Raw genomic sequence first — 25,206 nt, forward strand, 5'->3', positions numbered from 1 at the left:
TACGGATGCTCCCTGAGTGTTCGTCCAGATGATTAATTATTAACAGATGATTAATGTTAGTAACAGATTAAAGCACTCTCACACAGGGCTTCTATTCACTTCCTTCTAGCCATCCTCAAGGTCGCCCTGTGTTAAGAGTCTGCCATCCACAAACATGGATAGGCATCACCCAGATGGCTGCTATTCCCTTGCACATGAGCCTGATATAAGCTGTTCAAGACCCACACCTGGGCTACCCCCAGGGCACACAGAGTGGCCCCAGAACCTCTGAGTAAGGACTTCACAGGACAGGGCCCTCCACCCTAGCTGCCAGATAGCACCACCTGCGGTGGGACTAAGTTAATTAAGCTCATTAGGATAACTAATTAACCGATAGAAATAGCTGGCATTTGTTTTCAGAGCTCCCCGTGACTCTTAGCAGGGAAGTAGAAGCGCTGACTCTGCGGGAGTCTAAGGGGCAGTGTTAGGGGAGGGAGACTGGACAGCTCAAAGTGTGGTCCCCTGGGCAGGCAGCGTCAGCCTCACCTGAGGCCCCAAACCTAATGAATTGGAAACCAGGCAGGGGGCCCAGCAATCTGTTCTCACAAGCCCTCCAGATGATCCTGAGGTGTGATAAAATGTGAGAATCTCTGGGCTAAGACTTCTAGGATTGAGCGTTTACTCTCAATGCTGTCCAATTTCCCAAACTAGAAGCTGAATTAACAGAGAAGGCTAGGGAGTAGAAAGCATTTGTTTATTCCATGTGCTGGGTGCCAGGCTCCATGCCAGGGAACCAGACAGACGGGGTTCCCACTCCCTGGAACATGGATCTATCAGAAACACAAGAAGAAAACAATTGCAAATGTTATTGTTTTCCATTTCCAGTGTTTTCAGTAAACTACACTAAAAATTAGGCAGCCAGGGAGAGGAAAAGAGAGAAGGAAGGAATTAAAGCCTCAATGAGAAACTAATGATGGACTTGACCAGCAAAACCAAAAATCATTTTCCCGAAACAACCAATAACATAAGCTTCTTAGCAGGCACAATGGCTCGCGCCTGTAATCCCAACACTTTGGGAGATGAGCTTGGACAGCTACAAATAATTTTTTTATTAAATTAGCAGGGCACCGGTAATCCCAGCTACTTGGAAGGCTGAGGTGGGAGGACTGCTTGAGCCTAGGAATTCGAGGCTGTAGTGAGCTATGATCACACCACTGTACTCCAGCCTGGGCAACAGAGCAAAAACCTGTCTTAAAATAAAATACAGTAAGCTTCTTGAAAAATCTGATCAAGAAAAAAAACTAACATTTCAGCTAGACAAGGTGGCTCACGCCTGTAATCCCAGCACTTTGGGAGGCCAAGGCAGGCAGATCACTTGAGGTCAGGAGTTCGAGACCAGCCTGACCAACACGGAAAAACCCCGACTCTACTAAAAATACAAAACTTAGTTGGGCATAGTGGTACATGCCTGCAATCCCAGCTACTCGGAAGGCTGAGGCAGGAGAATCACTTGAGCCCGGGAGGCGGAAGTTGCAGTAAGTCAAGATCGCGTCACCGCACTCCAGCCTGGGTGATAGACCGAGACTCCATCTCAAAAAAAAAAGAAACCTAACATTTCCAGTTACCCCTGTGTGTCAGGTGCTGCCTAAGCGCTAGACCAATATTCACTCATTTACTGCTCAAAATAACCTTGGACATGGGTGCCCTTATCATCCTCATACTGCAGATGAATAAACTGAAGCATGTGGCCTCTCAAAACTTGAAATCACACTTAACTACAGAATAAAAGATTCATGAGCAAGAAAACAATGTTTAGACCATTCAGTGGCTCACATCTGTAATCCCAGCACTTTGCCGAGGAGGGCAGATCACCTGAGGTCAGGAGTTCAAGACCAGTTTGACCAACATAGTGAAACCCCATCTCTACTAAAAACACGAAAATTAGTTGGTCGTGGTGGCACATGCCTGTAGTCCCAGCTACTCGGGAGGCTGAGGCAGGAGAATTGCTGGGAGGTAGATGCTGCAGTGAGCCAAGATCACGCCATTGCACTCCAGCCTAGGTAACAGAGCGAGATTCCGTCTCAGAAAAAAAAAGCGTTTAATAGATTTTGAAATCCAGATAGGATGGATGACTTCTCAAGAAAATATCAACTACCAAAATTTATTCAAAAAGCAGCACAACATCTGAAGCGACAAAGGTCTACCTCCTACAGGGACACCAGGGTGGGCAGCTCTGCAGGAGAGCACCACCAAGTCTCCGTGAGCTAGAGCATCCCTTCCGTGTAAGCCACTACAGAAGGCAGAGAAAGACAGGAAACATATAAACCAAAAGAGGGAGAGAGATTGGCCGGGAGCAGTAGCTCATGCCTGTAATCCCAGCACTTTGGGAGGCTGAGGTGGGCGGACTGCCTGAGGTCGGGAGTTCGAGACCAGTCTGATCAATATGGTGAAACCCTGTCTCTACTAAAAATACAAAATTAGCTGGGCATGGTAGTCCATGCCTGTCATTCCAGCTACTCAGGAGGCTGAGGCATGAGAATTGCTTGAACCCGGGAGGCAGAGGTTGAAGTGAGCCAAGATTGTGCCATTGCACTCCAGCCTGGGCAACAAGAGTGAAACTCTGTCCCCCCTCCCCAAAAAAAGAGAGACAGAGATTACACACCAATGTTACTGACTACAGCAATGGACTAATGAAGGGGAAAATTGCATGATTGTCTTGGAAGCTTCTGATAAAAGGCAACATGCTTTCCACCCAAAAAGCTTTAATCAGCTGGAAACTGAAGCAAACCTCCTCACTGACAAAAGGTATCTAGCAGACACCTGACGGCACATATCACACTTGATGGTAAATGAGAAGATATCCAGTGAGAAGAGAACACACAAAACACCCACCCCCAGCCCACCTGCACCTGCGCCGAACACCCCCACCTACGCAACGGGGTAGAACTAGAAACAGCTTGCCCCCTGCACTCAAAGGGAACAGCTGCACACAAAATCTGGGAAAATCACCAGAAAAATCACTAGAACGAATCGAAGTTAGGCAAAGTGGTCACATGTAACTCAATCCAGCAAAATAAATAGTGCTGTTAAACCCCAGCAATACAGTTTGAAAAGGTAATGGGGGCCGGACGCGGTGGCGCACGCCTATAATCCCAACACTTTGGGAGGCCAAAGCAGGTGGATCCCTGGCCAACATGGTGAAACACCATCTCTACTAAAAATACAAAAATTAGCCAGGCATGGTGGCACGTGCCTGTAGTCCCAGCTACCTGGCTGAGGCAGAAGAATCGCTTGAACCTGGGAGGCAGAGGTTACAGTGAGCTGAGATCACGGAGTTGCACTCCAGCCTAGGTGACAGTGAGACTCCGTCTAAAACAAAAGGTAATGAGAAAAACAAAACAAAATAAAATGAGAAAGTCACTAAAGGATTTTTTTTTTTTTTTTGAGACAGGGTCTTGCACTGTCACCCAGGCTAGAATACAGTAGCCTGATCACAGCTTACTCAAACTCAACCTCCTGGGCTCAGGATCAGGCTGTGCACCACCATGCCCAGATAATTTATTTATTTTTTGTAGAGATGGGGTTTCTCCATGTTGCCCAGGCTGGTCTCAAACTCCTGGACTCAAGCGATCCATCTGCTTCAGCCTCCTAAAGTGCTGGGATTATAGGTGTGAGCTACTATGCCCATCCCACTAAAGAACATTTAATCTGGGGCTGGGTGCAGTGGCTCACGCCTGTAATCCTAGCACTTTGGGAGGCCGAGGCAGGTGGATCACGAGGTCAAAAGATGGAGACCATCCTGGCCATGGTGAAACCCCGTCTCTACTAAAAATACAAAAATTAGCCGGGCATGGTGGCACACGCCTGTGGTCCCAGCTACTCGGGAGGCTGAGGCAGAAGAATCGCTTGAACCCAGGAGGTGGAGGTTGCAGTGAGCCGAGATTGTGCCACTGCACTCTAACCTGGCAACAGAGAAAGACTCCGTCTCAAAAAAAAAAAAAAAAAAAGAATATTTAATCTGGGAGAGAGACAGAAGCAAACATTGGTTCAAATCCACTTGTTAAAGGGTGTATACTGGATAGTAGAAAGATGAGTAAAGTTTTTAAAAAAGAAAGAAAGAAAAAGTAGACAGGGTGTGGTGGCTCACACCTGTAATCCCAGCAGTTTGGGAGGCCGAGGCAGGTGGATCACCTGAAGTCAGGAGTTCGAGACCAGCCTGACCAACATAGTGAAACCCCGTCTCTACTAAAAATACAAAACTTAGCCAGGCATGGTGGAAGATGCCTATAATCCCAGCTACTCGGGAGGCTGAGGCAGGAGAATCGCTTGAACCTGGGAGGCGGAGGTTGCAGTGAGCCGAGATTGTGCCACTGCACTCCAGTCTGGGCGACAGTGCGAGACTCTGTCTCAAAAGAAAAAAAAAAGAAAAGAAAGAAAGAAAGGTGTATACTGGAGAGAAGCAGAAACAAGACTGGTGTGAAGCCACTGCAACAGCACACGTGAGAAACAGCAGAGCCTCACCGGGGTCACGGAGGAACCGAGGAAACGCTGAATCAAACGTATGAAGGACAGTGGAGAGGAGGGAGAACAGCCACCTGTAGGGACAGGAGGGAAAGGGTGTGGGGCACAGCCCGGGCTCCTGGCTTGGCAGGGTGTGGCGGGGGCAGTTACTGAGATGGGGGACCCCTGGGGACTTGTGAGCTCATCTGGAACTCCCTGAGTCTTGAGAACTTCTGGCAGCCCCCCCACCCCGGGGCAGACTGGACAGGAGTAAGGAAGGATAGAAGTGCCATTGGGAAGCAAAGTCATGACAGGAACGAGGGGTCCTCCTCAAGCTGAACACCCCGGCCACCGCAGAAGGCCCGGGAGGAGGCGCACACTCGCAAGTCCCCAGCCAAGCCTCTCTCTACTCCTGCTACTTCCTCTGCCCCTCAGCAAAGCTCGGGGGTGGGCAAGGGAATGAGTGTGCATTATTACAGAGACGCCCTGGGAGCTGCCCCCAAACACCTTTTTTTTTTTTTTTAAGTAAAACATTGGCCAACTTTAGCATCAGTTTTTAAAAAAATGCCTTGGACATGCAGTTGGCAGGGACTTGGCCCCTGGCCTCAGGACAGCAGGCCCTTGGTCACTGTCTACCTCCTCCATCCTCCATTTTAAGCGTACCCCCAGCACCCCTTCCTCAACGACACTCTTGGTGGGCAAAGACTATTTCTTACTTCTTCTTCTACTCTAAACTGCTACACAGAGGTGGCTGCAGAAAGCCCCAAAATGGCGACTCCCAGGAGCCCAGAGGCACCAGGATGAGTCTGCAAGCAGGTGGCACCCCAGTCCCACCAGCATTTACTCCACAGGCCACCAGGGCTGCCCTCCTTGAGTCTGATACTAACACACACCCTGCCCAAAACCACCAGAAGGCAAGTGAGAACGTCCAGAAATGGCCCTTCCTGGCACCAAACCCTCCAGGACTGCGAATGCTCCCTCTTCCTCCTTCCCCACCACCTCCGATGGGCAGGAGACCGGGACGGAAGCATGCAGGAGAGAAGGCTTCACCCTCTAGACCAGCGCCCGGGCACGGGCACTGAAACGAGGCATCCAAACAGAAGTTCATCCCAGCCAGGTGAGCCTGCGAAAGCAAGTGCCTGCCCTTCCTGGAAAGACATCACGTCCACTCACCTAAGTGCATGCACAGTGACTTCCCAGACTCATTCACGTCTCGCTGGGACTCGAGTGTCCCTCTATTTACTTCTGAGGCTGTCTCTACGCAAATATCAAGGTAACAGATTCGACCTACTTTGAGGCCATGGTCCTTACTCCTCTCTTTCCTGCCCATATGGCCCTGGACAAGGCATCCCCACATCCCCTGGCTCCCTCCAGCCTCTGCCACCCCTTATGCAAAGTGAGTCCCCACACTCCTGACAGCCAAGCCCCCTCACCCGCAGATAAGGGTACTGTCCAGACCTTTGCTGTGGCGAACACACAAACCACGAATGGCATGTCTATACTGGCGCCCTCTCTGTGCCCAGGATTCTAAGATGGACCGAGAGTTCTTGGTTTAGTGGGGAAGAAATGATTGCCAGTGAAACATACTGAGCGTTTATTGAGTGCTTACTATGTGCCAGGCCCCAGTCTGAGCTGGTTAGAGGCACTCACTAATTTGACCTTCAAGCCCTAAGACAGTAGCAACAGTACCCATTCCCTATCCCTGATGAGGCAGGAACGGGGTGAGTGACTTGCCCGAAGCCTCGCAACTGGCCAGAGGCACGGCCCGGCTACAGCCTGGCTGGTTTGACATGGGTGCTGGTGCTCCTCACCGCTGTGCTGCCTCCACTCAGAAAAAACTAATACTGGACATGGAACAGATTTGGGTGCTGAGGTATCACAGCAGACTGCATCAGGAGGAACAGGAGGAAACCCAGAAAGCCTCTGGAGACGGCATCTCCTACCTAAGCCAGGTGTCAAGGATAAGCAGGTCCCGCCAGGTAGGTGGGAGGGAGGAGAGGCTGTTCTGAACTGAGGACACAGAGTTCAAGAAGCAGGGGCAGGTGGGGTGGGGCCCAGAGGAAGACCTGCTAGGAAGCCCAAGGCCAGGGAGGAAACAGAGGAAGCCAGCCAGGGAAAACCCCAGAGGTCAGCAGAGAGTTTCCACACGGAAGCTGGCATCTCAGAGAACTAGCCCAGTACAGGGTGACAACGATCTCAGGGTGAAAGGACCGAGCCTGCCAGTGATCTGGGGCTCACATGCCACAGGACCCCAGGCACAGTGACAGTGATCAGGCTACAAAGACAAGTGTCTCTGAATCAGAGGTCTGGGCCCTACCCCCACGAAAAGACTCAGGAGTCCTCTGCCACAGCTGAGTTTTTCCTGGCTGGGCCAGCTGGGGTCAAGATCTCGAGCATCAAAACCAGCTGTCAGCCTGTTCTGGCCCAGGAGAGCTGTTCGAGGATGCTTTCATGTTGCAACAAAACAAACACACCCATGAACATGTGTCTGACCCGAATACGGTGCTTAGCAACCAATCAAGCATTGAAACGAACAGTCGGTGTTGAATCAGGCTGACAGCCACCCAGAGCGAGCGAGAATGGCTGCCCCATTTACACACACACACACACACACACACACACACACACACGGCCACCTGAAGGCAGGCTGGGCCCTCTTGTGTGCAGGGATCAGAGGGTGGCCTTCCCTGGCATCTCCGAAGATGGCAAAGGCTCAAAGGTAAACAGTGAAACAAAAAACCCGAAGGCATCAAAAGACTCAGGACCTCGAGATCTTGCTGAGGCTGGAAAGGTCGGGAACCCTGAGAACAGAGCACCCCCCGCAACCTGGCGATGTCCTCTGAGCCCAAAAGCATTAGTAAGGCAACCTGAGATGCCCAGGCAGCCAGCAGAGAGCGGGCAGAGGGAGGTGGGCAATGGTGGGAGAGAGCCCGGAACCGGGTGGAAGTAAAGCACAGGGAGTGACGGAGCCAGAAACGCATTCCACCAGTGTCATCAAGGAAAGACGGCTGCCCAGCCCACCGCGGTCTGTGGCTCTGCAGCAGAGGGTCCCTTCAGCACCCGGCGCAGCCAGCCAAGGAGCTCTCAGTGGGCAGGCGCGTGAACCTACAACAACAACGGTAGGACTCCATCAACAGAGACCGGAAGTCCATGGAGAATGGCAATTTCCCTTTACAATGTTCTCTGTGACTCAAAGAAATATGATTTCAAAGCAACAGAAAACACGATTCCAAGGGGAAGATATTCACATTTCATTGCAGTTTCTGAAAAGCGCCCCTTACCGAAAACGGGGCACCATCTGAAGCTTGACATGGTGATGCCGGAAATTAAAAACGGGACCTCTTTTTAAAGCAGAGATCTGCAAACCGATGCAGGGAACCATCCACCAGCCCAGACCCCGTCAGCCTCGGCTCAGTTCCAGCCCCACTTCGTCAGCAACTCCAGGAGTTCATCCCTGTTAGTTTTGGCCCCCGAACAAGGATGGTAAACGGAGGGTGAGCAGAGGCTTTGGTGCAGTTGACCCGTGCCAGGTCCTTACTCAACTCAGACAGCAGGTGTCCAGGTGTGTGTGGCACCAAGCGCTATGCCACGTGGCATTCACACAGGGCCTCCCATGCCGGGTGCACGCAGCCGGGAGCACAGCCCAATAATGCTAGCCATGAAGCCGCCAAACGCTGCCGGACTCCCTGCCAATGGCTGGATCTCACTTCGAGTGTGAGTAATACACAACACACACGCCCCCGTCTCCAGTAGGATGGAGTCTATACCTCGGACACTAGCAAAATGAGGGACAGAGAGAAGCATCTCAGCAGGAGGGTAGGTGGCCCTGTCATTTTCTGACCTGAGACACAGCTGCAGGGCCTGGGACTGTTTTCTTCCCAGAAGCCGGGGGAGCCTCAGGGTGAGCAGAGCCATGCTGCCATCTAGTGCACCCAGCAGCTCGGCCAGCACTTCCCGCTCCAGAGGTGGCTCCGGGAGGCTGTGATTCCATAAAACCCTGGACCAATCCCGGCCAGGTCCCAGAGACCATGTTTGCTACAGAGCCATGCATCCCTCCTGGGTCCTGCCAGGACGAGCAGATCTTGCTGGACGGGAGTCAGCAGGGAGTGACATGTGCATAGGACAATGACCCAGCGAGGCTGGAAGCAGCTGTGGGACGGGCTGGGGGCCAGCCCTGCCGCTGCAGACACGTGGAGTCAGAGACTCTCCCTCTCTCCACCCGCTGGCTCCAGACACGACACCAAAGGCCGATTCCAGGAGCTCTGACATCACCTCTCCAGGGGCAGAGGGGTGGGACTCCAGCCTTGGGAAGCCATGGTCACTCCCCAGCCACACATGTCTCTCCCAACCTCTCACAACCCATTTACAAAAGGTTAAACAGTCACAGTTTAACTCAAAATGCACCCCTCTCCCAACTAGTTAACAGCAGCTAACGCTTACTGTGCTTGCCTGGAGGGTCACACCCTGTCCCTGAATCCACACTAATGTGGTCCCTGCCGTCTGCACAGGCTCCCTGAAGTTGCACTGCCATTGTTGACATTCCCCCTCTGGGGACACCAGGGCGCTTGCCCAAGGACACTGATCAAGGAAGCCACGTGGAGCAGAAGCAGCCAGCCCGCCCAGCCTTGAGCATACCCAGGGGTCCTGCCGCATCGCCCTGGGGCCTTTCCCTCTGCCCTGGACAGCATGGCTCAAGGTCGGCTGAGGGGTCTGAGAGCAACAGTGTCCAGGAACCCCCCACCCCTCCAGACCCTCCCACAAGGACACCGCTGGCCCCAGCAGCCCAGGCAGCCCCCACAGAGGGCCCTGGGACAGGAGAGGTCACAGGTTGAGTCTCTGCCTCAGGTCAGTCCCTGCTGACCTGGGGTGAGATGGCCTGGGAAAGAACACAGGAAAGTTCCAGAAGGCAGGGCACAGCCATCCAGCCACGAGTTTGGATCTATAGGGTGGCCACGCCCTCCCCGAATTCAGCAGGGCTCTATCATCAGCCGGGCTGGTGCAGAGGCCTGATGCACAGCCGGCCAGTCTCACCCCTCCAGGCCTGCGTCTGATCTCTCCTTCCGTGGTGTGGAGAAAGGAGACTCCTCCTCCAAAACCTTACTGACAAAGCAAGCCTCCAAGTGGACACGGTTTCTAAGCTCACACCCAAAAAGCCTCGCCTGTGGACAAGCACAGACGCCAACGCCAGGCACTAAGCTCTAAAGGGCCGGCGGCCATGCCTACAGCTGCTGCTGTGGACTGACATACGGCGCAGGGCCCGGCCCAGAACAGATGCAGCTGGCACCAGGAGGCGCGGTCAGGGACACGGACGCCATGTGTCCTCTAACAGGGTCTCCTGGCTCCTGAGGGTCCCTGACGCCCAAGGTTCTGCAGCCAGGAGAGGGCCCTGGCTGGGGCGTGGTCTGCAGCTGCTTCATTCGCCCCGTGGAGGAACCGAAAGGCCAGGTGTCCCCAGCGGGGATCAGCACATGCTTCTGGCCCTGCCTGGGCCGCTCTGGGCAGCTGGACACACCCTGGGGCAGTTTGGGGACAGAGAGGCTGCCCTCCCAGGGTGCACATGCGCGCGCGCGCACACACACACACAACATGAGCACAGGTCCAGAGGAAGGGGCTGGAAACAGCAGAAACCAACAGGGCAAGGTCCCGGGAAACTTATGTGAGCAGGACTTTCAGAACAAACCTAGAAAACCGTCCTCAGAGGACGTACACTTAGCAAACCTCATGTGGCCACTAACGCCCAGGTAAAGAAGACGGGGTGACCTACTAGACCTTAGCAACACTGGCTGCTGCACCCGCCACCTGCCGGGTCTTCCATGAACACGGCAGGCAGGGAACGTCAGGACCACTTGAAAAAAGGAACCAGGCGGGGCACGGTGGCTCACGCCTGTAATCCCAACATTTTGGGAGGCCGAGGCAGGTGGATCACAAGGTCAGGAGTTCGAGACCAGCCTGGCCAATATGGTGAAACCGTATCTCTACTAAAAATACAAAAACTAGCAGGGCATGGTGGCTGACGCCTGTAATCCCAGCTACTCGGGAGGCTGAGGCAGGAGAATCCCTTGAACCCAGAAGGCGGAATTTGCAGTGAGCCAAGATTGTGCCATTGTACTCCAGCCTGGGCGACAGAGCAAGACTCCATCTCGGAAAAAAAAGAAAGAACCAGACGCAAGTCTTTCTGGCTCCTTCTCTCCCCATAGAGGCCATTGCAACACCACCTCCTCCCGCTGGGCTCACGCTGCTGTCCAGCTCCCCAGGAATTCCACCCATACTGCCCCTGCCCAGGATGCTCACAGGGCACGGGGTGCCCCCTCTGCCACAGACCCTGACTCACATTCACACCGAAGTCCGGGGACGTGGAGCTCCAGATGGCGCCGATGCTTGCCGCGGCCAGCATCGCCTCGACGGCGTGCTCACTGTTGGGTAAATAACCTGTGGAGAGGACACAGGAAGAAGCCTTGGGTTCAGGGTGTGTGAGATGGAGGCAGCAGGCGTCCAAAAGGTTCCTCTGAGAGCCAGGGCCAGCGTGGGAGAGGGGGGCTGGCCCTGAACTGCCTGAGGATCATGACCACCTTCCCCCGCGCAGCTAAACTGCCTGTTGCCCACCATGCCCCTGCAATCCATTCTCCATGCTCTGATGAGAGTGACCCTGTGGCCTCTCCTCCCTCTGCTCCCTGTCCCTCCCTGGGATCTGGTTGCAGCAGCCTTCTTCCTGCTCCTCACTTGTCCTAATCGCCTCCTGCCTCGGGGCCTTTGCACAGCTGTCTGATCTGCTGAAAACCTCCACGCGCACCAGCCACCTCCATTCAGTGTACACTCATCCTGCAGCTCTTCACTCAAACGAAACTTCATCAGAGCAGCCTTCTCCAAGGCCATCTTGCCCATAACCCTGTGAACTCAAGTCCCCCAACTAGTCACCTGCAAAGGACACTGCATTTCTTCACCACCAAACTGACTGTAACTGCAAATGAATAATCACCTGTGTAACTGGTCATTTAGTATCTGGTTCTCACATGAGGACTGGGACTTTGCCTGTCTTGTTCTTTGCTTTGCTAAATGCCTTTTACCATGCCCTGCACAGCAAGGGTCCTCAGATATTTGCTGGCTGGCAGATGGATGGAAGGATGAATGGAAACACATGGATGGATATATAGACAGATGGATGGATGGAAGGAAAGAAGGATGGATGGATGGATGGATGGATGGATGGATGATGGATGAGGGATAATGAATGGAAGATGGATGGATGAATGGATGGGTACCAGATGGAGGATAGATAAATGGATGGATAGATGGATGATGGGTGAATAGGTAGGTGAAGAATGTATAGACGGATGGATGGATGGATAGTTGGACGGATGATGTATGAGGGATGGAGAATGGATGGATGAATAGGTAGATGATGGGTGGAGGATAGATGAATGGATGGACAGATGGATGATACGTAAACGGGCAGATGGAGAGAAGAATGTATAGACGGTTGGATGGATGGTTGGATAAATGATGGATGAGGAATGAAAAATGGAAGATGGGTGGATAAATGGGTAAATGATGGTTGGAAGATAGAGGAATGATGGATGGATGGGTAGGTGAAAAGAAGGATGGATGATGGATGAGTAGATGGATGGGTTGATGGATGGGTTGATGGATGGATGAACGGACAGGTGGACTAAGAGATGGCTGTGTGGATGGATAGAGAGGAGAGAGAATGAAGAACACAAGCAGTACAGTCAGGCCTATACGGGGCAGAGGTCCTCTGGCCCTCTCCCTAGCAGGCTGGCTTTCATGACAACAGAAGCAGGGAATCCTCACAGTCACAGAGACTATGATCAATCAACCAGATCGCTCTGCACATCCCAGAGGAAAGGACCCGCACAGTCAAGCAGAAGGCAGTCGGGAGACAAAGGGGCCTCCTCAGAGCAAGGCGCAGCTGCCCAGGTGCTCCCCAGGGGTCCCTGGTCGGCCGGCTCCCTTTGTCTCTCCTTCTCCCCCATGCAGTGGGTATTTCTGTTTGTCTGGATTCACACAAGTTTCTCCGGCTGGGCCATAAGCATCCAAGGGGCAGGGGTCACACCCCCATGGGTTTCCACCACATCCGACAGATGGCTGGCGTTTGCTGAGTTTGCCTCGAAGATGAGACTTGGCTGAGTGTCAACTGAAGCATCTCAACACTGTCAGCCCCAGGGGCAGGACAGGACTCGGTGCCCAGGGGAGGCTGCGTAACCAACTGACTCCATGCGGCTGACAACTGGGGAGGAGCCGGCCCTTCTGCGGCACATCATACGCTAACCCTGGGGACCACTTCACAGACAAAGGAAAACAGAGCGAGGCACAGCTTTAACTCCATCTTTTGAAGACTCTAAAGCACCCAACCCCATTTAATCCTCAGAATCATTTTCTAGTGTTTTCTGGGAAACTCAAAGTCCCAAATCCTAGTAACTGTGATCAGGCCAAATTGGTATCCAACTGAGACCCACAAAATGTCTGGGGAACAGGGGACCAGTTCAACTCTGAAGGGTCCAGGGCACTGGAGCAGGCATCTCCTCAAAGAAAGCACAGCCCAGAGGAACCCTGGTTGTCCCCAATGTAACCTGTTCTATCTTTCCTTCGCTCAGAAATGTTTGCTTCAAAAGGAGATTTTTAAAAATGAGAATTGGAGGGAAGAAAAAAACTGGAGACTAGAACATTTTGCATTCCTATGCAAGACCTTAAAAGGGTACAGATTAAATCAGACCAAGAAGAACCCAAAAGAAGTGAGGTTTCGGCCTCAAAAATGCCTGCTTTGCAGCTGGATGCAGTGGCTCACCCCTGTAATCCCAACATTTTAGGAGGCCAAGGCAGCAGGATCACTGGAATCCAGGAGTTTGAGAACAGCCTGGGCAACATAGCAAGACCCTGTCTCTACCAAAAATACAAAATTTAGCCAGGCATGGTGGCACGTACCTATAGTCCCAGCTACTCAAGAGACCGAGGTGGGAGGATCCCCTGGAGCCCAGGAGTTCGAGGCTGCAGTGAGCCACGATCACACCACTGCAGTCCAGCCCGGGGAACAGAGTGAGACCTTGTCTCAAAAAGAAAAAAAAAAAAGCCTGCTCTGATCATCAGCCCAATTCCCACAGTCATTCATTCAATAAACACTTCTTAGACGCTGCCTGGGGCCCGGCACTCTTTACAAAGTAACATACAGCCGTGAGGAGAAAATAAAGCCCCTGCCCTCTAGTACCGAGGACACATGTGCACACACAGGATCCCCGAAATGTCAAGTGAGCCATGAGGGCTACAAACAAAGCAGGTGCAGGAAGAGCGTCAGGTACTTTTCGAAGGCTAACCAGGTACGGCCTCTGAGAAGGTAATGTTTGGGCAGCAACCCCGACGAACCAGGGTGAACCCCGAGGACAGGCAGAAGGCGAACAGGCCACCAAGGGTTGAGACAGGAGGCAGCTGGTGGGCGCTAACTGCATGCCCCGTCCTGTTACTCCAGGAGGAGGCAGGGCAGGGGAGGGGCCTGACGCACAGGATTCAGTCCAGCCGTTTATTGCACTCATAGACAAGGCCACCCAGCTCCTCCTGCCTCTTTGCAAACAAGCTGATTTTTGCAAAAGTAATTTGCAATTTTCAGTAAGTTCCCTCGGGGAGGTACGCCTGTGCCAAATACCAAGGCTCTAAAGCCCAAGCCCCTCCCCGGTGGCTTTTCCTGCCACCCGCCTCCTGCGGTCCTTCTCCCATAATGTGGAGGGGAAAGGGAGGGAAGTCGGGAGCCCTCACCACCAGGGCTGCACTGGAAGATAAATCACCTTCGTCTGCACCTGCTCATCCCCATGTACACACCTGCCTGCATCTCAATTCACTAACAAGTTGCTTGGGGCAAAGAACAGGTCCATGTACAGGCCTTTACATTTGTCCAGAAGCCAGGGGGAAAGGAAAATTGTAAGAAAAACACCTAAGTAGTTCTTAGTGGGAAATCCTCACTTGCTACCCCAGGGAACAAAGGAGGGGCCCTGCCCAGGCGGGAGGACGAGCCACACCTCAGGGTCTGCAGATTCCAGCCCCAGCTCCTTCCAGAACAGTCCTCAGGTGGGGCCTGCTCTTTGCTCCTACTTCCCTTGCTTTATGGCTCTGAGGGGCGGTCAGAACGGGCCAGCACCTCAGGAAACGAGGCAGAGCAGAAGGTGGGCGAGGCCTTTGGAATGAGACCTGGGCACCTGCACTCCATGTTCCGCCCCGCAGAGCTCCCGTGACCCCATGAGACCTCCCACGACCCCGTGACACCTCCCGTTAGCTGTCCCCAGGCCTCTGCATGGGCCGCTGCTGCTGCCCGGACCACCCTTTCCTGCCCTGCCTGGCTGCAGGGCTAACTCGTAAAGGTGCCTTCATTCTTCCGGCAAACCAATATTGAATGGTTTGAATCCGGCAAACTAATGCTGAACATCAATCCCTTGATGTTCCTGGAATGGTTTTAGGCTCTGGGACAAAGCAAAGCAAATTCCTGCCTTCGCAGAGCAGGGTAATTTTTCAGCGATTTTCCTTCATCTATTTTTTGTCTTGCATGCAGAATCCAAGTCCCACAAGGTAATATGACAGGACTCCCCATTGTTCGAAAGTTGTCTTTTTTTTTTTTTGAGACGGAGTTTTTCTCTTGTTACCCAGGCTGGAGTGCAATGACGCGATCTCGGCTCACCGCAACCTCCGCCTCCTGGGTTCAGGCAATTCTCCTGCCTCAGCCTCCTGAGTAGCTGGGACTACAGGCACGTGCCACCGTGCCCAGCTAATTTTTTTTTTGTATTTTTAGTAGGGATGGGGTTTCACCATGTTGACCAGGATGGTCTCGATCTCTTGACCTCGTGATCCACCCGCCTCGGTCTCCCAAAGTGCTGGGATTACAGGCGTGAGCCACCGCGCCCGGCCAAAAGTTGTCTTGACCGTCACACTACCCACTCTAGCTTGATCTCCTCCCTCAAACTGTCACCAGCACCCACAATACTAACCAACGACCCGATCTCCTTTCTTCACACCCATTTTCCTCATTGCTGCTGCAAACAAAGCCACGTCTCTCCTCAGCTCTTCAAAAGTCACCTTCACAATTTCCTCTTTGCCTTCCCCTGGGAAGAGAAAAAGGGTAAATTGTACACAGGCCACCGCAAAAAGAAAGTTTGCAAGCCATAGACGATGAATGAAAAATCCCACCTGTTTTAATGCAGGTTATTAACCCACACCCAGGGTAAACAGATGCAGGGAACACAAGCCAAGATACAGGTCAACTCAACTTCACGCAGAGGAAAGGCTGTGTGAGAGTCAGCCGAGGAAACACAGTAACAACATGTGCTGCGTGAAGATTCTCTATTAGGCCGGGTGCAGCGGCTCAGGCCTATGATCTCAGCACTTTGGGAGGCTCAGGTGGGAGGACTGCTTGAGCCCAGGAGTTCAAGACCAGCCCAGGCAACAGAGGGAGACCTCCATCTCTACCAAAAATGTAAAAATTAGCCAGGCATGATGGCACGCATCTGTATTCCCAGCTACTCAGGAGGCTGAGGTGGGAGGATCACGTGAGCCGTATCACAGCACTGACCTCCAGCCTGGGCAACAGAGCAAGAACCTGTCTCAAAATAAATTTTTAAAAAATAAGATTTTCTACTGGAAATGTTTTTATTAACTGAAGAATCCTTTGATTATAATCGTAGGGATTTTTTAAAATTTTGAAATAATTACAGACTTACAAGAAGCTGCAAAGAAAGTACAGAGAGGTCCCATGTCCCCCTCACCCGGGTTCCCCGGTGGTTACATCCTCCATAACTACAGTACACCAGCAACACCAGGAAACAACATTCATGTGTGTGGTTCCACAAAACAGATGTGGATGCAGTTTGCATGTGGGTGCAGTGCGCATGTGTGGTTTCCCGAAACAGACGTGGAGGCAACATGTATGTGCGTAGTTTCAGGAAAGAGACGTGGATGCCATGTGCATCTGTGTGGTCCCAGGAAACAGACGTGGATGCCATGTGCATCTGTGTGGTTCCAGGAAACAGATGTGGATGCAACGTGCATCTGTGTGGTTCCAGGAAAGAGACATGGATGTCATGTGCATTTGTGTGGTTCCAGGAAACAGACGTGGATGCCATGTGCATCTGTGTGATTCCAGGAAACAGATGTGGATGCAACGTGCATCTGTGTGGTTCCAGGAAAGAGACGTGGATGCCATGTGCATCTGTGTGGTTCCAGGAAAGAGACGTGGATGCAACGTGCATCTGTGTGGTTCCAGGAAAGAGATGTGGATGCCATGTGCATCTGCGTGGTTCCAGGAAAGAGACGTGGATGCAACGTGCATCTGCGTGGTTCCAGGAAAGAGACGTGGATGCAACGTGCATCTGTGTGGTTCCAGGAAAAAGACGAGGATGCTATGTGCATCTGTGTGGTTCCAGGAAAAAGACGTGGATGCAACGTGCATCTGTGTGGTTCCAGGAAAGAGACATAGATGCTATGTGCATCTGTGTGGTTCCAGGAAAGAGACGTGGATGCAACGTGCATCTGTGTGTTTCCAGGAAAGAGACGTGGATGCCATGTGCATCTGTGTGGTTCCAGGAAACAGACATGGATGCAACGTGCATCTGTATGGTTCCAGGAAAGAGACATGGATGCCATGTGCATCTGTGTGGTTCCAGGAAACAGACGTGGATGCCATGTGCATCTGTGTGGTTCCAGGAAACAGACGTGGATGCCATGTGCATCTGTGTGATTCCAGGAAACAGATGTGGATGCAACGTGCATCTGTGTGGTTCCAGGAAAGAGACGTGGATGCCATGTGCATCTGTGTGGTCCCAGGAAACAGACGTGGATGCCATGTGCATCTGTGTGGTTCCAGGAAAGAGACGTGGATGCAACGTGCATCTGTGTGGTTCCAGGAAAGAGACGTGGATGCAACGTGCATCTGCGTGGTTCCAGGAAAGAGACGTGGATGCAACGTGCATCTGTGTGGTTCCAGGAAAGAGACGTGGATGCAACGTGCATCTGTGTGGTTCCAGGAAAGAGACGTGGATGCTATGTGCATCTGTGTGGTTCCAGGAAAGAGACGTGGATGCAACGTGCATCTGTGTGGTTCCAGGAAACAGATGTGGATGCCATGTGCATCTGTGTGGTTCCAGGAAAGAGACGTGGATGCCATGTGCATCTGCGTGGTTCCAGGAAAGAGACGTGGATGCAACGTGCATCTGTGTGGTTCCAGGAAAGAGACGTGGATGCAACGTGCATCTGTGTGGTTCCAGGAAAGAGACGTGGATGCTATGTGCATCTGTGTGGTTCCAGGAAAGAGACGTGGATGCAACGTGCATCTGTGTGGTTCCAGGAAAGAGACGTGGATGCCATGTGCATCTGTGTGGTTCCAGGAAACAGACATGGATGCAACGTGCATCTGCGTGGTTCCAGGAAAGAGACGTGGATGCAACGTGCATCTGTGTGGTTCCAGGAAAGAGACGTGGATGCAACGTGCATCTGTGTGGTTCCAGGAAAGAGACGTGGATGCTATGTGCATCTGTGTGGTTCCAGGAAAGAGACGTGGATGCAACGTGCATCTGTGTGGTTCCAGGAAAGAGACGTGGATGCCATGTGCATCTGTGTGTTTCCAGGAAACAGACGTGGATGCAACGTGCATGTGTCCTCACTGCAATTTGATGAGTGACCACTCAGCTAAGTCACTGCTGGATTTGTAACCCACAGAAACTGGGAGGTAAGAAATGTCTGTTCTAAGCTATGGCTTTCAGGTAATCTGTGACATGGAAAGATAACCAATGCAAGTAAGACTCAGTGTCGCGAAGGTACAGGAAAATGATCTGAAGATAATTTCTACAGTACAGAAGTTATCCTTTGACCATTACTCTTGATGCAAAAATTCTGCTCCTGATTGATCATCGCTTTTCTTTCCTTTTTTTTTTTTTGAGATGGAGTCGCACTCTTTCACCAGGCTGGAGTACAGTGGTATGATCTCGGCTCACTGCAATCTCTGCCTCCCATGTTCAAGTGATTCTCCTGTCTCAGCCTCCCGAGTAGCTGGGACTACAGGTGGGCACCACCACACCTAGGTAATTTTTTTTTAATTTTTATTTTTAGTAGAGACAGGGTTTCATCATGTTGGCCAGGATGGTCTTGATCTCTTGACCTCATGATCCACCCACCTGAGCCTCCCAAAGTGCTGAAATTACAGGCGTGAGCCATCGCGCCCAACTGATCATCACTTTTCAATTCTATAACACAAATTATTTCTTTTCCAAAGCAAATAAACACCCTGATTTCCCTTTGGCATAAATCTGACTTTTTCCAGCCAGATATTATAGCTCACACCTGTAATCCCAGCACTTTGAGAGACTGAGATGGGAGGATCACTTGAACCCAGGAGTTCAAGACCAGCCTAGGCAACATAGGGAGGACCCTATCTCTTAAAAAAAAAAAAAAAAAATTTAAATAACCAGCCATGGTGGCGCATGCCTGTTACTTGGGAGGCTGTTACTTGGGAGGTTGAAGTGGTAGAATCTCTTGAACCCAGGTCAAGTGTGCAGTGAGTCGTGACTGCATCACTGCACTCCAGTCTGGGAAATAGATCAAGACCCTGTCTCAAAAAAAAAAAAAATCAGGCTGGGAATGGTGGCTCACACGTGTAATCTCAGCACTTTGGGAAACCGAGGCAGGTGGATCACTTGAGGTCAGGAGTTCAAGACCAGCCTGGTCAATATGGTTGAACCCAGTCTCTAATAAAAATACAAAATGAGCAAGGCATAGTGGCATGTGCCTGTAATCCCAGCTACTCAGGAGGCTGAGGCAGGAGAATATCTTGAACCCAGGAGGCAGAGGCTGCAGTAAGCAAAGATCACACCATTACATTCCAGCCTGGGCAACAAGAGTGAAACTCCATCTCAAAAAAAAAATCATTTTTTGTTCCTATCTGCCTAGAGTTGTAAGCGTTTCCCCTTCATCCTTTCCTAGCTGCCTTGGGGCAGCCTTTTCCTTACCTCTCCCACATTCCCAGCCCAGGTAACTTTCTATCGTATGAAAATACTCGTAAACCTGATAGCTACTCTTCACGAACGAAATGTGCTACGCAGGCAGCTGTTCTAACCATCTCAACACCGATGCTATTGCCTGTCGTTTGCTCCACTCGCTGGAGCGTGAAGGCAACTGTGCACATATATATATATTTTTTAATTAGGGCATCTCGTGGCTTTGACGGGGATCATCCATAGGAGAGATGAGTTCTGCTGAGAATGCCTGAGTGAGCGTGGAGCAGAGCGTGAGCACATGCACGCAGCTGGGTACATAAGTCAGGAAAACATGCAGAAAACAAAACACAATGATCTTAAAGCCCCCAAGCCAATAATCAGCTGCTCAGGTACTGCTTAAGTAAGGGCTCCAATTTGTAAATTAACTGTGATCACTAGCTGAAGGGTACTTATTCCCACAAGGAAGGGAAAAGCTCATTAAAAGAAGGGGCTCTGGCAGGCGAGGTGGCTCACGCTTGTAGGTCCAGCACTTTGGAGGCTGAGATGGGCAGATCACTGAAGGTCAGGAGTTCGAGACCAGCCTGGCAAACATGGTGAAACCCCAACTCTACTAAAAATACAAAAATTAGCTGGGTGTGGTGGCACAGGCATGCAACCCTAGCTACTCAGAAGGTTGAGGTGGAAGGATTGTTTGAACTAGGGAGGTGGAGGTTGCAGTGACCCGTGATCAAGAAACTGAACTCCAGCCTGGGTGACAGAGCTAGACCCCGTCGCAAAAAGAAAAAAGAAGGCTGGGCGCGGTGGCTCACACCTATTATCCCAGCACTTTGGGAGGCCGAGGCGGGTGGATCATGAGGTCAAGAGATCGAGACCATCCTGGTCAACATGGTGAAACCCCGTCTCTACTAAAAATACAAAAATTAGCTGGGCATGGTGGCGCGCACCTGTAGTCCCAGCTACTCAGGAGGCTAAGGCAGGAGAATTGCTTGAACCCAGGAGGCGGAGGTTGCGGTGAGCCAAGATCGTGCCATTGCACTCCAGCCTGGGTAACAAGAGTAAAACTCCGTCTCGAAAAAAGACAAAAAAAAGGAAAGAAAAAAGAAAAAAAAGAAGGGGCTAAAATATTTAAAAGGGAAGAGAAGGTGGGAGTGAAGAGGAGAGAGGTTAAGGTAAAGGGGTGGGGGGTGTGAAACAGACACAGAATTATAACCCTACCGCCTTAACCCACCCTCGAGACAGGGCTGGGTTTAAAAAAATAAAAGGCAACTGGCTGAGCTCAGCCCACACGGTATATAACTGAGAGAGAGAGACACCCCACCCAGTTCGGTCTCCACCCAGACACCCGTATTACAAGTTCTGGGAAGACTGGCTTATTTCATCACTAGGACTCAAGTATATTACTGATTTTTAGTTTTGGAGCCTTGGTTTTTTTAAGAAGATTCACATTTGACAGTTTCTACTTTCCAGGAGAAACCAGGACCTCATGAAGCGTCTGAGACACTGGGTTGAAGCACACATATATAAAGGGACCAGGAAAAGAAAAGAGAGACAGTGTTCTCATTCTCCATCACAGGATTACGAGAGGTGACTGGGTTGACTGGGTTGCCACCCTAGGGACGTCCCCACATGCATCGCAGTGCCTGGGGCAGGCCAGCCTCATAGGAGCCTCTGAAGGATCAGTAAAACGTGGTCTATCCACACTGTAGAAGATTATCAGGACACAAAACAAATGAAATACTGATCCAGGCTACAGTGTGGATGAACCTTGGTGACACCGTGCTGAGCAAAAGCAACCAGTCACAAAAGGTCACATATTGTATAATCCAGTTCTATGACATGACCACAACAGGGAAATCCATGGAAGAAAGCAGACAGGTGGGTGCCAGGAGCTGGGGAGGCAGGAATGGGGAGCGACTGCTAATTGGAATGAGGTTTTCTTTCAGAAAATGGAAATGTTCTGAAATTAGAGGTGGTGGCTGCACAACCTCTTGAAAGTGCTAAACACCACTGAGCTGTGTGCTTTAAAAGGGTATTTCTGTGGTATATGAATTATATGTCAATTGGAAAAAAAGACCTGGCTGGGCGTGGTGGCTCATGCCTGTAATCCCAGCACTTTTGGAGGTCAAAGTGGGTGGATTGCTTCAGCCCAGGAGATCGAGACCAGCCTGGGCAATGTGGAACTTCATTTCTACAAAAAAAACTTTTAATAAATTAGCCTGGCTGGGCATGGTGGCTCACACTTATAATCCCAGCACTTTGGGAGGCCAACATAGGCGGATCACAAGGTCAAGAGTTCAAGACCAGCCTGACCAACACAGTAAAAGCCTATCTCTACTAAAAACACAAATATTACCTGAGCATGGTGGTGCATGCCTGTAGTCCCAGCTACTTGGGAGGCAGAGGCAGGAGAATCACCTGAACACGGGAGGCAGAGGTTGCAGTGAGCCAAGATTGTACTACTGCACTCCAGCCTGGGTGTCAAAGCAAGATTCCATCTCAAAAAAAAAAAAATAGCCAGACACAGTGGTGCATGCCTGTGGTCCCAGCTATTCAAGAGACTGAGATGGGAGGATCACTTGAGCCTGGGAAGTAAAGACTGCAGTGAGCCACAATCATTCCACTGCACTCCAGCCTGGGCAACAGAGTGAGACCCTGTCTCAAAAAAAAAAAAAGGGACAAAAAAGAATCTTTAACTCCTACCACTCCCCTTCCCAGAGCCCGGGCCAGAGTCTCCCACCTGGGTCTGCCTCAGACTAATGTCTGAAGATTCACAGGGACATGCTGTGGGCCTGCCTAGTTACGCAGGCAGCATGCTCCTGAAACACGGGTGTAAACCATGCCTTCTTCTGAAACAGTGAGGGAATCACCGGACTTTAAGGAATGTAAAGAAATCCTGGAGGGGTGTCCTCACTGATCCATCTTTATGAAGCTGGGACTTACTATCATGAGTTTCCTGAAAACCTGGTATCACTGTGGACACTTCCGCGAGTCCCAGAATCTTGCCTCTGAGCCACCTCCGCCACTGCCAGAGGGTAACACTGGGGATGCAGAGCTGGGGCGGCCTCCTAAGTCTCCTTTCCCATGATGCAATCCCTTCCCGTTCTCTACCAGCAGCCAGGTCACCGTGGAAGAGGACGGCCTCCCTTCCCGTTCTCTACCAGCAGCCAGGTCACCGTGGAAGAGGACGGCCTCCCTTCCCATTCTCTACCAGCAGCCAGGTCACCGTGGAAGAGGACGGCCTACTGCCTCTCACACCCTGCACGCTCCTGGACCCACCACCGAGGCCCCCCAGCTCAGCCTTCCTGGCTGTTCCCCACAGCCCTAGAGCTTCCTCCAGCCCAAGGCCTTCTTCTAGCTGTTCCCTGTGCCTGGGAACGTGACTTTGGCAGAGGTGGGGGGAGGAGACTCCAGGTACAGGGGACAGCCAGAGGAAGGCTTCTTCTTCTTCTTTTTCTTCTTCAAGTTTCTGCTCAGATCTCACCTCCTCCAAACAGGCTTTCCCTGGCAGCCCTGTCTAAAACAGCCTGCACCCTACCCCATCATCCCTTTCCCATCACGATGCTGCACTTACTCTTCCAAGCACTAAGCGCTATCTGGAATTTTATTCTAGGTTTTCTTACTTATTGTTAAACCACCACGCTTTCCCCCTAGAACATCAACCTGCCCCCCAGAGCAGGGAGCTTGTCTATTCCATTCAACTCTTCTTGCACAGAGGAGACATTTGATATACATCTGAGGAATGAGAGGATGAACAGGCAGGCGGGCACGCAACGGGGAAGGGAGAGCCAGATGGAGCCCTGGCCCCAGGCCACCCATCTACTACACCCTGACTGTGTCAAGGCTGGGAACCAAGGAAAGGAGAATGGAACACTGAACAGCCCAGCTGGTACATCAATACTTTGCTCCATGACTTCACCAGGAATACACATTAGAAATGACCATAGGAGGCCAGGCGCGGTAGCTCACACCTGTAATCCCAGCACTTTGGGAGGTCTAGGCGGGTGGATCACGAGGTCAGGAGTTCAAGACCAGCTTGGCTAAGATGGTGAAACCCCATCTCTACTAAAAATACAAAAAATTAGCTGGGCGTGGTAGCAAGCACCTGTAACCCTAGCTACTTGGGAGGCTGAGACAGATAATTGTTTGAACCCAGGAGGCAGAGGTTGCAGTGAGCCGAGATCACACCACTGCACTCCCGCCTGGGCAATAGAGCAAGATTTCATCTCAAAAAAAAAAAAAAAATACATGGAAGCCTGGGCCCCAGCCCTGGAAGACGTGCTCCAGTAAGTTTCGGGGGGAACTGACTGCTGTGATCTTTAAACTGCACAGGGGCTCTCGGTCCTTCCCATGATGGCAGAAGGGAGGCCCTGCTCTGCAACCTGGGTGGGGCCACTCGGGGCCTGTTTCCAGTGGTTTGGTTTCTCATGTTGATCTAGGGAGCAAGTGAAGTTTCTTGGAAATTTAAGAAAATGGAAATTTGCTTTCTGATGAGCATTTTGCACCATAGTGAATTAATATTTCTCTGGCTTCTAATAAAAATTGCCAACTCAGGCTGGGCATAGTGGCTCACATCTGTAGTCCCAGCACTTTGGGAGGCCAAGGTGGGTCGATCACTTGAGGTCAGGAGTTCGAGACCAGACTGGCCAATATGATGAAACCCCATCTCTAATAAAAATATAAAAATTAGCCAGGCATGGTGGCAGACGCCTGTAGTTCCAGCTTACTCAGGAGGGTGAGGCAGAAGAATCACCTGAACCCAGAAACAGAGGTTGCAGCAAACCAAGATCACTGCATTCCAGCCTGGGCGACACAGAAAGACTCCATCTCAAAAGAAAAAAATATGCCAACACGGAGACTCATTTTGGCATTTAATACAGACTGCCAACTGTCAACTGTTGTTGTGTATGTTGGCCTTATTTCCATGATTAGAATATAACATCCTGGAGGCAGATCATGACTTCAGTTTATTTTTGAGTCTTATATTGCAAGATGTCATAGACAAAAATGAGTGTCCAGTAAGCTCTTGCTAAACATACAATTTAGAAAATAATGCTGGCTCACGCCTGTAATCCCAACACTTTCTGAGGCCAAAGCAGGTGGATTACAAGGTCGGAGTTTGAGACCAGCCAGACCAACGTGTTGAAACCCCGTCTCTACTAAAAATACCAAAAAAACAGTTAGCTGAGTGTGGTGGCACATGTCTATAATCCCAGCTACTCAGGAGGCTGAGGCAGGAAAATTGCTTAAACCTAGGAGGCAGAGGTTGCAGTGAGCCAAGATCGTGCCACAGTGCACTCTACTCTGGGCAACAGAGCGAGACTCCCATCTCAAAAAAATAAAAAAATAATAAATAATAAATTTTTAAAAGCTACACAGGGGCCGAGTGCAGTGGCTTATGTCTGAAATCCCAGCATTCTGGGAAACCGAGATGGGAGGACTGCCTGAGCCCCAGATTTCAAGACCTGCCAGGGAACATAGCAAGACCTGTCTCTATTTAAAAAAAAAAAAAAAAAACAGCCATGCACAGTGCTGTGTGCCTCTAGTCCCAGCTACTCAGGAAGCTGAGGTGGGAGGATTGCTTGAGCCTGGGAGACTGAGGCTGCAGTGAGCCATTCATGATCATGCCAGTGTGCTCCAGCCTGGGCCACCATGCCCAGCCTCTGCGCCCAGCCTCAACTTTATTTAAAAGGAAAAGCCAGTGGGAAGAGATTCTAGTTACAGTTCCATCACTAACTCTCTGTGTGATGAG

General features: G+C 51.3%; 1 protein-coding gene across 3 annotated transcripts in view; it reads right to left on the minus strand.

Annotated features, from left to right (window-relative positions):
* The window catches only part of AACS (acetoacetyl-CoA synthetase), an 82,187-nt gene that overhangs the window by 44,216 nt on the left and 12,765 nt on the right, over positions 1-25,206 (minus strand). For all 3 annotated transcript variants that reach the window (XM_012447161.3, XM_064379579.1, XM_064379580.1), the window contains exons 4-5: positions 15,462-15,575; positions 10,811-10,908 (exon numbers count right to left, since the gene is read on the minus strand). In XM_012447161.3, coding sequence (XP_012302584.2) covers positions 10,811-10,908; positions 15,462-15,575 — 212 coding nt within the window. The remainder of the gene's footprint in view (positions 1-10,810; positions 10,909-15,461; positions 15,576-25,206) is intronic.

Source organism: Aotus nancymaae, unplaced genomic scaffold, assembly GCF_030222135.1.
Source record: "Aotus nancymaae isolate 86718 unplaced genomic scaffold, 86718_ANA_hifiasm-v0.15.2.pri h1tg000021l, whole genome shotgun sequence".
In the NCBI taxonomy this organism is placed as follows: domain Eukaryota; kingdom Metazoa; phylum Chordata; class Mammalia; order Primates; family Aotidae; genus Aotus; species Aotus nancymaae.